This window comes from Tupaia chinensis, unplaced genomic scaffold (assembly GCF_000334495.1).
Source record: "Tupaia chinensis unplaced genomic scaffold, TupChi_1.0 Scaffold142914_1, whole genome shotgun sequence".
Classification (NCBI taxonomy): Eukaryota; Metazoa; Chordata; class Mammalia; order Scandentia; family Tupaiidae; genus Tupaia; species Tupaia belangeri.
This window is the reverse complement of record NW_006202759.1, coordinates 352615-367635: the sequence shown is the minus strand read 5'-3', so window position 1 is coordinate 367635 and position 15021 is coordinate 352615. Positions and strand designations below refer to the sequence as shown.

The 15021-nt window shown below is 39.6% G+C and overlaps 1 protein-coding gene across 1 annotated transcript in view; it reads right to left on the bottom strand.

Annotated features, from left to right (window-relative positions):
- The window catches only part of LOC102476589 (cytochrome P450 4A11), a 25773-nt gene extending 11261 nt beyond the window's left edge, over positions 1-14512 (bottom strand). Inside the window, exons 1-2 of the mRNA XM_027766391.1 lie at positions 14260-14512; positions 7088-7229 (exon numbers count right to left, since the gene is read on the bottom strand). Coding sequence (XP_027622192.1) covers positions 7088-7229; positions 14260-14454 — 337 coding nt within the window. The 5' untranslated portion in view covers positions 14455-14512. The remainder of the gene's footprint in view (positions 1-7087; positions 7230-14259) is intronic.
- Between the last annotated feature and the right edge of the window lie 509 nt (positions 14513-15021).

The following is a 15021-nucleotide window of genomic DNA, read 5'->3' as shown; positions in this document are numbered from 1 at the left end:
GTAGCCATGTGGAACCTTGTCCTGAAGGCCCGTGGCTTCTTCTGCCACTAGCTCATTTGTTGGAGGCTGAATTATTAGTAGAAAATCTTCATTCCCTTAAAAATCTAGTTCACAGTAGCCATGTCTAGATCTAGCAGTCTTTCTTTCATGTATTTGGGTGCTTCTTAGTTGAATGAGTATATTTTTTTTTATATTACATTTAATCACATATATGCTTTTTTCTAGACCTTTATTATTTTAATTTTTTATTTATTTTTATTTCATTTTCTTTTATACATTCAATCACACGTTACTCAGCAATCTTATTCCTTGGTACCTACCCAAAGGACAGAAGAATTCTTAATCAGAAAAGTACTTGCACATCAATGTTTATTGTGGCATTGTTTATAATTGCTAAGACATGGAATCAACCCAAATGCCCACGAACAGATGAATGGATTGAAAAAGTATGGTACATATGTTCTATGGAATACTACTCAGCCATTTAAAAAAAAAAAGCCAAGATCCTGGTTTTTGACAGAAAGTGGATGAATATGAAAGATTTATTGCTGAGTGAAGCAAACCAGGCTATGAAGGAGAAACATTGTATGTCTCTACTTATTATATACCAAGTGTCCACACTTTATGGCTGAAACTGAATGACTAAAGGTTATAGAAAATTAGTAAATTGTTGTGAACACCAGATACAGTGTGAGAAGAGGGTGGGTGAAGGAGTAGAGTCTGAGGAAGGACTTTAAAGAGAGAAATAGAGAGGCAAGGCATTAATGGGACAAAGAAATCACATATATCTTCATAGTGTATAACATTTCTTTTGCAGCATGATTACCATGCATATCAGTCAAGACAAAGATATTAATATATGCAGCAACAGCAGCAAAAAGCTTTTCATTTTTTTGTCAATTAAATGTATTTCCCCCCATTCCTCTCCTTTCCTCCATTACCCTCTCCATATTACCCTTATCCTAACTATCTCTAGTATCTACCATTGCCCTTCCAGCTACTATATCCTCCAAACTTTTAATTTCTGCCATAGAGAGCAGATAATTGGTATATATTTAATGGGGACATACAAAGTCTCTCTTTCATAGTCTGACTTGCTTTGATAAGCATTAGGTTTTCCATATTGGTCCATTTTATATCAAATATCAAGGTTTCATTATTTTTTATGGCTGAGTAGTAGTATTCCATAGAGTACATATGTCACTTTTTTTTTTCAATTAAAATCATCTATTTTTGGACAGCTGGGTTGATTCCAGGTCCCAGCGATTGTAAGTAATGCTGCAATAAACATGGATCTGCCAGTGTTTTTATGATTGAAGACTTTTCTATCCTTTGGATAAATTATCTGAAAGTGCAGTTACTGGGTTGTATGATAGTTCAATTTGTAGGTATCTAAGGAATCTCCATACAGTTCTGCAAAGTGGTTGTACTAATTTTCTTTCCCAAGAAAAGTGTAGGAAAGTTCTCTTTTCACCATAACTTGGCCAGTATTGATCATTATTTATTTTCTTAATTTTAGCCATTGTGACTAGGGTTAAGTGGTATCTCATTGTGGTTTTGATTTGCATTTCCCTTATGATAAGAGATGTATAGCAAGTTTTCATATGCTTTGGGATTGTTCTTATGTCTCCTTTGAAAAATTGTCTGTTCAGTTCCTTTCCCATCTTTTAATAGGATTATTATTACTATTATTATTATTATTATTACTTTAGGTAAGCGGCTTGTGTTCCCTCTATATTCTGGTTATCAGTCCCTTATCTTAGGTATAATTTAAATATATTTTCCCACTCTGAAGGTTGTCTTCTCACTCTACTTATTGGTTCTTTGGCTGTGCAGAAGCTTCTCAGCCTAATATAATCCCATTTGCCTATTTTTGGGACTATTGCCTGTGCTTTAGAGGTCTTCTTTAAGAAGCCTTTGCCTACTTCAAGGTCTCCAAGAGTTTTTCTTGTGTTTTCCACCAGTAAGTTTTGTTTGAGGTTTTATGTTTAGATCTTCAACCCATTTTGAGTTCATTCCTGTTAGCAGTGAGAGATAAGGATCTAATTTCATTCTTCTGCAGGTGAATATCCAGTTCTCCCAGCACCATATGCTGAAGAAATTTTCTTTTTCTCACTGGATTGTCTTGTGCCTTTTGTCAAGGATCAGTTGGTTGTATGTTTTGGGGTTTATTTGGGGTTCTCAATTCTGTTCCATGTTCTGTCTTTTTTTGTGACAATACCATGCTTTTTTTTAATTATCACAACTTCATAATATATTTTGAGGTTGGCAAGTGAGATACCTTATACTTTATTCCCTTTGCACAGTATGGCTTTGGCAATAAGTAGAGTGAGAAGATAATCTTCAGAGTGGGAAAATATATTTAAATTATACCTCAGATAAAGGACTGATAACCAGAATATATAGGGAACTCAAGCCACTTACCTGGGACTTTTATGCTTCTAGAAAAATTTTATGATTGAATTATCTATTTCTGTGAGAAATATCTCTGGTAGTTTGATTGGAATTGCATTGAATTTGTAGGTTTATTTGGGTTGGATTGTCATCTCGATTATATCAATTCCTCTAATTCAGGAACATGGGATATTTTTTTTTACCTTTTTAGTATCATTTTTCATTTCTTTTTTCAGTGTTTCATAGTTTTCCGTATAGAGATCTTTGACATCTTTGGTAAGGTTTATTCCTAGATATCTTATTGGTTTTTGTGGTTACTATAAATGGTATTTCTTTCTTCAGTTCTGTCTCAGTTTGTCCATTGTTAGTGTATTAAAAAAAAAAAACTATAGATTTTTGTACATTGATTTTGTGTCCTATCACTTTACTATATTCATTTATCACTTCCAAAAGTTTTCCATAGATGCTTTTGAATTTTCTATGTATAGCATTATATCATCTGCAAATAGAGATAATCTCACTTCTTTTCCTATTTGAATGCCTTTTATTTGATTCTCTTGTCTAATTGCATTGGCTAGAACTTCCAGTATGATGTTAAAAAAAAAAAAAAAGTGGAGAGGGGGACCAGCAGGTGGCATAATGACTACATCACTGGACTTCCAAGTGGTCAGACACAATTTGGGTCCCAGACCTGGTGCTTAAACTCATGCCGGGCACATGTGCATGTGTGCCTAGGATCCTGAGAGGAGAATGGAAGAGAAAGGATTGTGGGGTTGTGGTAAGGCCATCCCCCCTAGGGGGTGATTTCTCACTTTCTGTTTCTCTGTCTCTCTCTTTCTGGCAAGCGCACCCACCCTATAGCAAAAACCTCTAAAACCTAATAATAATTTTAAAAGGAGTGGAGAAAGCAAGCAGCCTTGTCTTGTTTCAGTTTTTGGTGGAAAGACTTTCAGCTTTTCCTCATTAAGAATGATGTTAGCTATGGGTTTTTCATAGATGGCTTTTATGTGTTAAGGAATGTCCCTTCTATGACAATTTTGCAGAGTCTTTTTTTTCTATTCTTTTCTTTATTTTTACATTTTTCCACAAACATTTACTTTACATATCAAAAAAATTTTGCTCATACTCCATAGTTCTTGACAGTTAATAAGCAACTTTCAAAATATTCAAAATGCTGAATCTTAAAGGTAATGTTCAAAATATTTCTTTTAATTTTGTTTGTGATTTTATAACAACAGAGACAGTATGATTTTAAATATTTTTGAGAAAACATTTACATGTCAGCTACTCAAATTGTTGAAAAGCAAATGCCCAGCACACAAGTCACACATAAACCTTCTCAATTCAGCCCTGTCTTCCAAGTATTCTGTGATATACCATCTGCTTGCAAAAATCAGTCTCTTTTCTTCCTTCAATGTCTTTCTCAAGATAATTCTCTGATGTAGTTGCTCTTTTACAATCTCTGATTACTGTGCTGGGCTGGAAAAGTCCAGATTATTTTCTGCTTTAAATTCTTTCATATATCTTCTCTAATTCTCTCTGCCATCCAGAGCTATTTATGATGTTGGGCCATCTTTCCCAGAGTTTCTGTTGGCTTACCTGAGACCTATCTTAGTTCCATAGTTTCCTGATTAATCTTCAGCTATGACATTCCAGTCAAAGTCCTGTCTAATAATGAGTATTTCCAATTTCTGATTCAATGCAACAAACATTATTGAACTTATACAAATAACCCTTCAGTCACAAAATAAGGATACTCCCAAATAGTTTCCAATTCCAGAGGGGTCAGGAAGGAAGACAAGTTTGTGCTTCCATTTAAATAAACAAACGAGAAAAAATATATATATATTTTTTTTTTTTTGGAGAGATTTTCGCTATAGGGCGCGTGCGCTCGCCAGACAGACAGAGAGAGACATTAGAGACAGAAAGTGAGAAATCACCGCCCAGGGGGGATGGTCACGCCACAATCCCTTCTCCTCCATTCTCCTTTCAGGATCTTGGGCACGCACGCACACGCGCCTGGCGTGAGTTTTAAGCCACCAGGTCCGGGACGCGAACCGTGGTCGACTACGTGGGAGTCCAGTGACATAGCCATTACGCTAACTGCTGGTTCCTATGAGAAAAATATTTTAACAAATTGCTTAACCTGTAAACAACTCAGAAGAAAGTAAAATGCTTAAATTAGGAAAACAAAGCATAGTGAAAAAAAATCAGTAATATTTTACTCAAAAGTCATAAAATTCTGTTTCGCCAGTTCAGTCTAATATTCACACTCTCTTCTGTTGAATACGCAGTGTTACTGTGGTCTGATATTTCTGTTTAAGTCTTAGAAGGTAACATTCAGCGTTATTACTGATATTTCTTGTCCCTAGCATTAAATTTGTTTTCTTGGTTGTTTATTGTTCTCTTATTTCTGTATGTATCTTTAGTTTTCCTGGTAGAGCACTCCTTTCAGAACTTCTTGAAGAGTGGGTCTCGTTTTGCAAATGCTTTTAGGTCTTGTTTATCTGAGAATGTTTTTATCCTTTCTTTCCAAATGAAAAATAATCTTGCCAGATATAGTATTCTTGGTTGAAACTGTCTTTCACTTAACACTTTGAGTATATGTTCCAATTCTTTCCTTGCTCACGTTGTTTCTTATGAGAGGTCTGAGGTTGGCCTGATTGGGTAAATTTTATAAGTAACCTGATGTTTCTCTCTTCCCAATTTTAGTATCTTGTCTTTGTCTATAGATTTGGCCAGTCTGGCTATGATGTGCCTTGAAGAAGATCTTCTTGGGTTGATTCTAATAGGGGTCCTTTGAATTTCTTGGCTCTGCATATTTGAATGCCTCTCTAGATTTGGAAAGTTTTCTCCCAAGATTTCATGGAATAGATTATCAATGCCCTTATTAGTTTCCTCACTTTCTGGGATACCTATTATGTGGATGTTGGGGTGCTTTATGCTGTCTAGTATTTCTTGTATAGTATTCTTATTTGGGGTTTTGGTGGTTTTTTTTTTTTTGGTTGTTTTTTCTAGATGAGAAGTTTTGCCTTCAACATCTGAGATTCAATTTTCTGCATGGACCAATCTGCTTTTAATACTTTCGAGGGAGGTTTTGATTTCCTGAATGGAAGCCTTCATCTTGAATAGCTCCGTTTGATTTTTTTTTTTTTTTATGGTGTGTATTTCCTCTTTCAGACCGTGGAAGAACATCAACACTTCCTAGAACTCGTCTCTTTTCTCCTGCATCTTTTGGAGTTCATTATCTCTCAGCTCTTGCATTTCATTTAGTTTTATCACTATGAATATTCTGAATTATCTATCAGACATTTCCATGAGTTCTACTGTACTGTCTGTGGATGATGAGGGATTGTTCTTTACCCTTAGGGGAGAGATATTTTCTTGATTGCTTATGTTTCTTGTGCCCCTGTGGTTGTTTCCAGTCATTTTGTGACAAAATCTCTCCTCCACTGTGCTTTGCAATGTGGTATCCAAAAAATATTAGGAAATCAGATTTATAAAAAGAAATTTATTTCTTAAAGCAAGAGGTTCAATAAACATCAAGGATTTTAAAGACTCCAAAAATATTAAGATGCTTGTCTACTGTGCACCTAGGCTTATCTAGGCATTCAGTGTGTGGAGATTGAAGTTTAGAGTACAAAAGTAAGGTTAAAAAATATAAGCAAAAAGAAAAAAACTAGAAAAATATTACCAAAAAAAGAGTTAAAAAAATTTTTTTACACATAAAAAATGAAAACTGTACAGTGGCCAGGACTCACCTCAGCTTTAAAATGGCTTCTGGAATTAGCAAGTGAAAGAAAAGTCCCAAGGTGAGGAAAAGTGGTTGAAAACTTAAATAAATAAATAAAAATTTAAAGAGAGAGGGCGTGAGACAGACAGCCGGACAGAGAGAAGATGGAGGTCACTCTACCTTGTCTGAATATTACAGGAGTCTAGAAGATAGAATTTATAGCATAGCTTCCCTAAACAGATCAGGACACACCGCAACTTTAAAATAGCTTCTTGTCTGAATATTTCTGGAATATAGAAGATGGTGTTTAGACCATAGCTTCCCTGATCAGGCCAGGACACACCTCCGCTTTAAAATGGCTTCTTGTCTGAATATTTCAGGAATCTAGCTGCTGCCATCAGTTCTTGAAGTCTGTTAGTTGACAGTCCGTCCCAAGTCACCTCCCACTTGCATCCCATTCCCTTCTCTTATCCTATCCTGAACTTCAGTGTATACGCAGGAAGGCAGACCCAGTATAGCAGCAAGAGAACACTCAAGAGACCACAGTAATCAGTCAGTGAGTAGCATAAGCTGTATCCTCTATGTCCAAAAAGGAGACAGGGCCTTTGGGTACCCTACAGATGGCTACAATTAGAGATTCCAAACCCAAGTTAGTGTGGGTATGGAATATATCTCTCCTATTTGATGAAACTTATGTAAGCGATGACCTCAATTTGTTTTAAAAAGTAAAAAACAAAATTATCAAAATAGAACATAGTATTTGGTTCCATGCCTATCTTATCTAACACATTCAGTACTCAGGAAATACAGTTAGCCTTGAGCTGGGTTTGTGCTTAATGGATGCTGGTAGAGAGGTAGATATGATGTTTGACCTGCCACTTTCTCCTGCAATTTCATAGTTTGGGAGCTCATTCTCAAGAGGGATAGGTGCTCCAGCTGGGATGTGAGTTTCACTCTCACCTGATCCTCCCAGAATCATCCTCATGTAGTCTGGGTCATAAATTTGTAGAAGGACCTTGCTCCCCCATAGCCAACGAGGACAGGCACTCGGGAACTTTTCTACCCATTTCAGAATCTGTTGTAGCTCCTGGTCCTTATGAAACTGTCACAGAAGGAGTGAAAAAGGCAGATTAGAGCATGAAGAAGATTGAATCTCAGATGTAGAAGACAAAACCTCTGACTTGAAAATCCATTAAACACCCAAACATCCAGATAATCAGTATCCCAGAAGGTGATGAAAGTAATAAGGGCATTGATAATGTGTTCCATGAAATAGTGGAAGAAAACTTTCCAAAACTAGAGAGGCACTGAATACCCAGACCCAAGAAATACAAAGAACTCTAAATACAATAAACCCAAGAAGATCTTCTCCAAGGCAGATGATAGTCCTATTGCCAAAAATACAGACAAAGAAAAGATACTAAAATTAGCAAGAGGGAACCACATTTCTCTTTTAAAAATGTTTTAAATTTATTTCTTCAGTAAGAGAGAAAATAAGAGTAAGCAAGACAATATCCCCAGTAGGACTTTGACATTGTGATCCATCCTGTTTCACCCAGGCCTACTCTTGGATATGTGCTTGCCTTGTATACTCAGAAAGTTCTCTGGATAGGAAGCAGCAAACTTCGCAGCTGGGATTGCATCACAGAAGCTATTTTACCCTCTGTGCCACTGTCTGACATCCAGTAGATACTTAACTTATATGGTTATCACTTGCATTCTAAAGGTAGAATGTCCCAGGGCAGATCGTTCTATTCTATTAACAGAGACTAGATGTTCTGAACTGTGTGATGACCTGGGCTGAGATCCAATCTCTTGCTGTCTCCTTAGGACTTTGACCTAAGATCAGATTGTTTCTGTCCCTAGTTGGACATGACTTTACAACCTTATATGATAAGCGCTTTGTAAATGTTCAGGAATTGACTCCATTGTGCACACAAATTTTCACAGACTTACATTAAGGATATGGGACAATTGTGTTCCCCCTAAAATCACATGTTGAAGTACTAAACTTTAACCCTTAGAGTGCGATCTTATTTGGAGATTGGTTCTTTACAGAAGTAATAGAGCTGAACTGAGATCGTTGTGGTGGGTCCTAATCCAATTGTACTGGTATCTTTACAAAAATGGACTAATTGGGCAAAGTTACATACCCAGAGAAAGGACCATGTGAAGAAGAGACAAAGAGAGAAGAAGGTCATTTCTAAGCCAAGAGACAGGCCTGGAACTGATGCTTCTCTCTGAACCCACAGAATAAACCAACCTTGCTGACACCTGGAATAGAGACTTTCAGTCTCCAGATCTGTGAGACATTGAATTTTTGTTGCTTTATCCACTTAATCTGGTTCTTGTCATGGCAACCCAAGTAAAGCCATGCAGTTATGTAATGCTGAAAGCAAACTTGTCATTAGGGAGAGATTATTCCTTTATACTGTTCCAAAGAAGAATGAGAAAATTAACATTAAGTGATAAGCTCAAATGAGCTGCACAAACATCTGGCGCTGCTGACCCCACTGTGTCATTTCCCTGCATCCCATCGCTTGCAATGTGCCTCCATTATCATGTTTCAACTCAATGTGTTCTAATCGCTAGGCACCATTTACCTAGAGCCACCTTTAGTATATGTCACTTCTGTGTTCTTTAAGCCCAGAATGGAGCATTGTTCATGGGAATCACACCTTATCTTTAAAGGAATGAGTAAGTGCACGAGGAATGGATTGGTACATGAAGGAGAGGGAATGAGTGAGTCTTTACTAAAATTCTTTTTTTTCTTTCTTTGGAGAGTTTTTTGTTGTTGTTGTTGTTGTTGTTTTGTTTGTTTGTTTGTTTGTTTTTGCTATAGGTTGCATGCACTTGCCAGACAGAGAGAGACAGAAAGAAAGCGAGAAATCACCCCCCAGGGTGGGGATGGCCACGCTGCAATCCCTTCTCCTCTATTCTCCTCTTGGGATCTTGGGCAAGCACGCACACGCGTTCGGCATGAGTTTAAGCCACCGGGTCCGGGACTCAAACTGTGATCGACTACGTGGGAGTCCAGCAACATAGCCATTGCACTAACTGCTGGTCCCCCTTTACTAAAATTCTTGAAAGAAACAGAAATAATCATGAGCTTACATACGAAAAGGAAAAACAAGAAGTCTAGTGCCTAGGGGTATTTCACGTAGCTCAAGGACAGGTAGTAGACAAAATGCAGAGGGAACAGTACCAGGGACTGAAGAGCTGTCTGGATCCTGGGTCTCTCTTCATTACTTCCATAAATGTGTTCATTTATACAAGAACTATTTTTTAATTCCTGGTATGTACCAGGCAATCAGGCAATTTTCTGTAAGCTGGAATAGCCATGCATTAAAAAAAAAAAAAAAAGAAAGAAAGAAAGAAACGCTGAATTTTTGTATCTTAAATTTGTGTGGTATTGATAGGGGCGATTTTAACCTCCTGCATTGACTGGCTACCATTCCACCACTGGTTTGTTTCAGCGGCACTACCAAATTGTATTCAGAGTCTAATTTTCACAGCATTGCCAAGGTGTCTACCTGGTTCAATTTACTACAGCTGGCCTAAATGTCCATCATTGGATCTTCCCTTCTTCTATTATCACATGTTAGGACTAGCCAGTGGGAACCTCTGTCACACACCTAAAGTAGTCAGCTCAGCAAGACTTGGGAAGTCTGTTTCAGCAGAACAGGATGTTTGCTTTCTTTCTGTTTTTCTTTTTCTTGTTTTGTGTTATTTTGTTTTAGGTTTTTGCCATTGTGGATGTGTGCTCACAGGAGAGACAAGAGAGAGAGAATGAATGTGAGAAATCACCCCCAGGGGGATGGACAAACTCTAATCCCTTCTCCTCTATTCCACTCCTTGGATTTTGGACCAACATGTACATGCGCCCAGAGTGAATTTTAAGCTGCCAGATCCAGGACTCGAACAAACCACTCCTGAATGACCTCACAACCAATGAAGAAATTAAGACTGAAATCAAAAGTTTCATTGAAACTAATGACAATGAGCACATGAGTTTCCATTACTTATGGGATACATCAAAAGCAGTTATGAGGGAAGTTCATTGCAATTAGTGTGCATTAAAAAAAAAAAAGATGGAAAGTTGGCAAATAAACAAGCCAAAGACACACCTCAGGAAATTGGAAAGACAACAACAATAACAAAACAAAACCAAAAAAAAATGCCAAGAGAAAAGAAATAATAAAGATCTGAGACAAATAAACAAAATAGGGAATAAACGAACTATTCAGAAAATAAATGAAACCAAAAGCGGGTTATTTGAGAAGATAAACAAAATTGACACACTATTGACTAGACTAATTAAGAAGAGAGAAAGGAGGGACCAGCAGTTAGCATAATGGCTATGTTGCTGAACTCCCATGTAGCCAGCTGCTGTTCGAGTCCTGGAACTGGTGGCTTAAACTCACGCTGGGCGCGTGTGAGTGCGTGCGTGTTCAAGATCCTGAGAGGAGAATGGAGAAGGGATTGCGGTGTGGCCATCCCGGGGGGGGGGGTGATTTCTTGCTTTCTGTCTCTCTCTGTCTTTCTGGTGAGCGCATGTGCCCTATAGCAAAAACATCTCAAAAAAAAAAAAAAAAATAGAAGAGAGAAAGGAACTTCAATCAGCCATGTGGGTGCCCAGAACCTTAAACACCACACCACCAATTGACCCGTTTGGTTAGTTTGTGTGTGTGTGTGTGTGTGTGTGTGTGTGTGTGCGTGTGTGTGTGTGTGTTCTCTTTTTAAGAGGTTTTCACCTTAGGGCTCATGTGCTCTCCAGAGAGAAAGAAAGAGTAATCTGAAATCCCTACTCCTCCTCCTCCTCCATGGGCACACATGCACATGCGCCCAGTTTGATTTTCGAGCCACCAGGTAGGGGACTCAAACCATGATCAATCAATCATATGGAGTCCACTGATGTAAGTACTAAGCATTCTGCTGGTCCCTTTGTGTTTTTTCAATTGATAGTGCATGTGCTTGCCATAGAGATACAGAGAGAAAGAGATAGAAGGGGAGAATACTTGTTCTTATGGGACATGGTCACACTGAAATCCTTTCTTTACCACTTCTTAATTCTCTCGGGATTTCTGGCATGCACACACTCATGATCATGTCATGCTTTTTAAGCCTCCAGTGCTGGGATTTGAATCATGGTTGATCAAGAGAGATCTAGTTCCCTTAACCACTAGGCTATGGGGCCAACCCTAGCATATTTCTTCTCTGGCTGAGGTGATCACACAAGTCAGTTCTTTGTAAATCCTGTTTCTGGGAGCAATCATCAGTGTTCTTCAGGAACCCCACGGGGCTAACCCATGTTCTGTCTACCCGTTCCCCGCTCCAGGTACTCAGATGCATCCTAGCCTATTAGATCCTCATAAACTTGTTGAGGTTGTCACCTGACCCTGAGCAGCTATGGCTAGAGACACCTGAATCTTGTGGAGTAGGTGGTCCATATGGTGGGAGTGCTGGTAACCTAGTAAGCAAATATACAGTGTCCATCTGGCCCCAGGCCATGTCCATACCATGTAGGCCATAGTCCAAGGAGCTGTTCTCACCTGAATGTCCCTGGGAATTGCAGCCACCATGCAATTTCCATAATTACAGGTGTGTGTGTGTGTGTGCGTGCGTGCATGCATGCACATGCACAGGGAGGTAGGTGTACACGTAATAACGGAGCCTGCACTGGCAATCATGAGGTATCATGGGCTCAGTCAAACTAGTAGGTTTGCCTGAGACAGGAAGAAGGACAAGGAGACACATGAGTTGTTTGGGTTATTTCACTTCCAAGGTTCTGGGGTCTGCATTTCACAGACCCTGTCAGATTTTACTCTATTTCATGAAGTATATTTGTTATGCCTACAAAGTACTTATCTCCCATAAGCATTAACATTACTATATTCTAAGTTTATTCATTCATTTCTCCCATGAGGAAGAGGAAGAGAGAGAGAGAGAGATCAACAACAGGGTTTTACACTGCAGTTTTGCCTATCCCTAAATCAACTCCAGATCATTGGCTAGTACAGGATTAGCAGCCTCAGGGAAGATCCTGGATTTGAGCTAGGTAACTTCTCACATTGTATTGTCTTACAGGGTGTTGTATTTTACCACTGCACTCCCCTCTGAACCTGAAGTGAACATTATTTTTAATTCATACAAATGATAGTGAGTACAACTATGCTCTTTGCTCTGTGCTAGAACCATCCTAAGCTTATCATACCCCACTGGAATATTGTGATGATTATTATTTAAATTTAAATTTAAATTTTTAAAAAATATTTTTAAAATTTCATTTTCTTTTATACATTCAATCATGTTATTTAGCTTACAAAGTGAATATTTCCACATGTGAACATTTCTCCCTAGTCCAGTTGATAAAACCATAAAATTATCTTCAACAGATAATAAATACATTTCTTTGTCCCATAAATGCTTTGCTTCTCTATTTTTTCTTCTAAACGTTCTTCCTCAGACTCTACTCTTTCACACATACTATATCTGTTATTCACATCCATTTACTGTGTTCTATAACCTTTAGTCAATCAGTTTCAGTCATAAAGTGCAGACACTCGGTATATATTAAGTGGGGACATCAGTTCCTCTCACAGATGAGGATACAGAGGCATGTGGTGGGTATTTAACGTATGTGGCAGAGCTGAGCTATGAATCTAGGGAACCTGGCAAAAGAGACCATACTCTTTATTGGCCAAGATGGGACTTGTCATAGGGCCTGAAAGATGAGTTTTGCCTAATATAGGTGACATTCTAATCCTTGACTTAGTTAAAGACAGAAATAGTTAATAAAAACATCAGATAATAGTATAAAAGCTGGCAACATTTGGCTACAGTTGCTATTGGGCAAGCAGAACTTAGATGTATCAGCACTGAGAATCATATTACTTATATAGTGCAAACTATCTACTTGAATCTTCGTGTCATCTAAAAGTCATCCACGTAATAGGAATATCCTTGGAGGAGCTTTTAGTTGTTCCTTATGTCAAATGCAGGCTCAGAAAAGTGACCACCACATCAAACAAAAGGTCATCATAAATCATCTAAAAGTCATTAACACCACAATTTGCATGAAGAAACTAGGCTGGCATTGTCTGCCTATGGCTGGCACCAATGTTTCCTGCTTCAGCTGCACTCTGCTGGAATGGCTTAGCCACCTTCTTTGAGACAATAGAGGTCTCAGCCCTCTGCAAGTCTCCCATCTGCAGATGGTATTGAAATCGCAAACCTTGGTGGTCTGCAGTCCCAAACTATGCTGTTCCCACACCCAGTGCTGTCAGTGCAGAAGGGAGACTCTCCATGTCCCCTAGTCCTTGAGCTACCGTTTTCTCTCCTTTCTCTTTCTGCACACCTGAGCCAAGAGCCCCTCTGTGCCCAACTCTTTGGTGGAAACTGGGAACAGAAATGGGATGATACAATGACTCCTGTGGGCTCTGAGTCTAGGGTATATAAGAAGCAAACTGGCAGTAAACAGACCCTGTTTAATGGACAATTCAACATGAGCAGCTCTAGCATTCAAGGTATTGACAGGCCAACCTACTCAGGGACCCATGAAAGTCAGCTTTCAGCACTGACTAACTCCTGGAAATTAGATTATCTCAGGGAAACTGAGCCAGCTGGTCTCCTGCGCCTAATATCACCACCCCACCACAATAGACTAACATCCTTTCTGTGACATGTCTGCTTAAATTCTTGTCTCTGGCATCTGGACCCTGTGAGCTTCACATGGCATGTGTTCTCTGATGTCTGTGTTCTCAGGCAAAATCTGGGATGAAACTGAGTGACTGGGGCAGAGGAGTATCTAGAAACCAAACAGCTGATGTTGCTGGGGGTAACCAGCCTAGATACATAGGAACCCAGGAAGAACCAAGCATTGCCAAACAAGGGCAGAACTACCAACATAGTGTCAGTTAACCTAAGGAAGGAGTATGTGAAGGGCTGAGTAACTGCAGGACTAGCTTCTGGTAAGACAGTGGGCTCCCTGTTGCTGGGATGAGTCCAGACCTGGGAGGTAATTGGGTGTGCCTCAAGGACCACCTATTGGTCACACCAAGGCTTTCTCCTGTGGACTTGCTAAGCAGCCTCTCAGAGTCCAGCCTCCCCAACCCTCCTTACCTCCTACCTACCTCATGGTTGTGCCCGTAGAGCCAGTGAGAAGGAGGGGATGGGAACTGCTGGAGGGCTCTGAGCAGCCACTGCCTGTGCAGGTAGAACTGGGCTGCCTTGAGCAGCAGCAGCAGCAGGCCCAGCAGAAAGGCCCCTTGGAGGAGCCTGGACAGGCCACCTGAGATGCTGCTGAGGCTCAGCAGAGAGATGCTCATGGTGCAGTGAAGGGCTCAGGACCACTGTCTGCCCCTGACTGTCACTGACTGCCCCTGATACCTGCCCAGTGCTGGGGGTTTGCTCCGCCCCCTTAAGGGGAGGGGAGGGAGAGAGTATTTGGAGCTCAGTGTTCAGGGGTGATTGACCCAAGGTCCTCCTTAGGAAACTGGAGAGGAAATCATTATCAGTGGACAGTGGTTATGGCTCATACAGAACCACATCCTACTCTCCTTATTTATTACTCACAGGTATTTCATACGCACCTACTATGTGCCAGGCAGTGTGCAAGGTGGCTACACACAGCTGCAGGGAGAACAGACGTGACCCCCAACAGCAAGGAATTCACAGCATAGTTGAACAAATGCTCAGGTCTGGCTCATTTTTATTTTTACCCAAGAAACTAAACACTGAGAGATATAGTGATGTGTTCGGAGAAAGACAGCCATTGAGAAGTTGAGGAGGAATTAGTCCCTGTGGGACTCCTGCATTGCCTTCCAAGTTGCCTCTGAAATGTTCTGGGCTGGTCCCATCCTCTGCTCTGTTACGACCCAGTGCCTGTGCTGGTG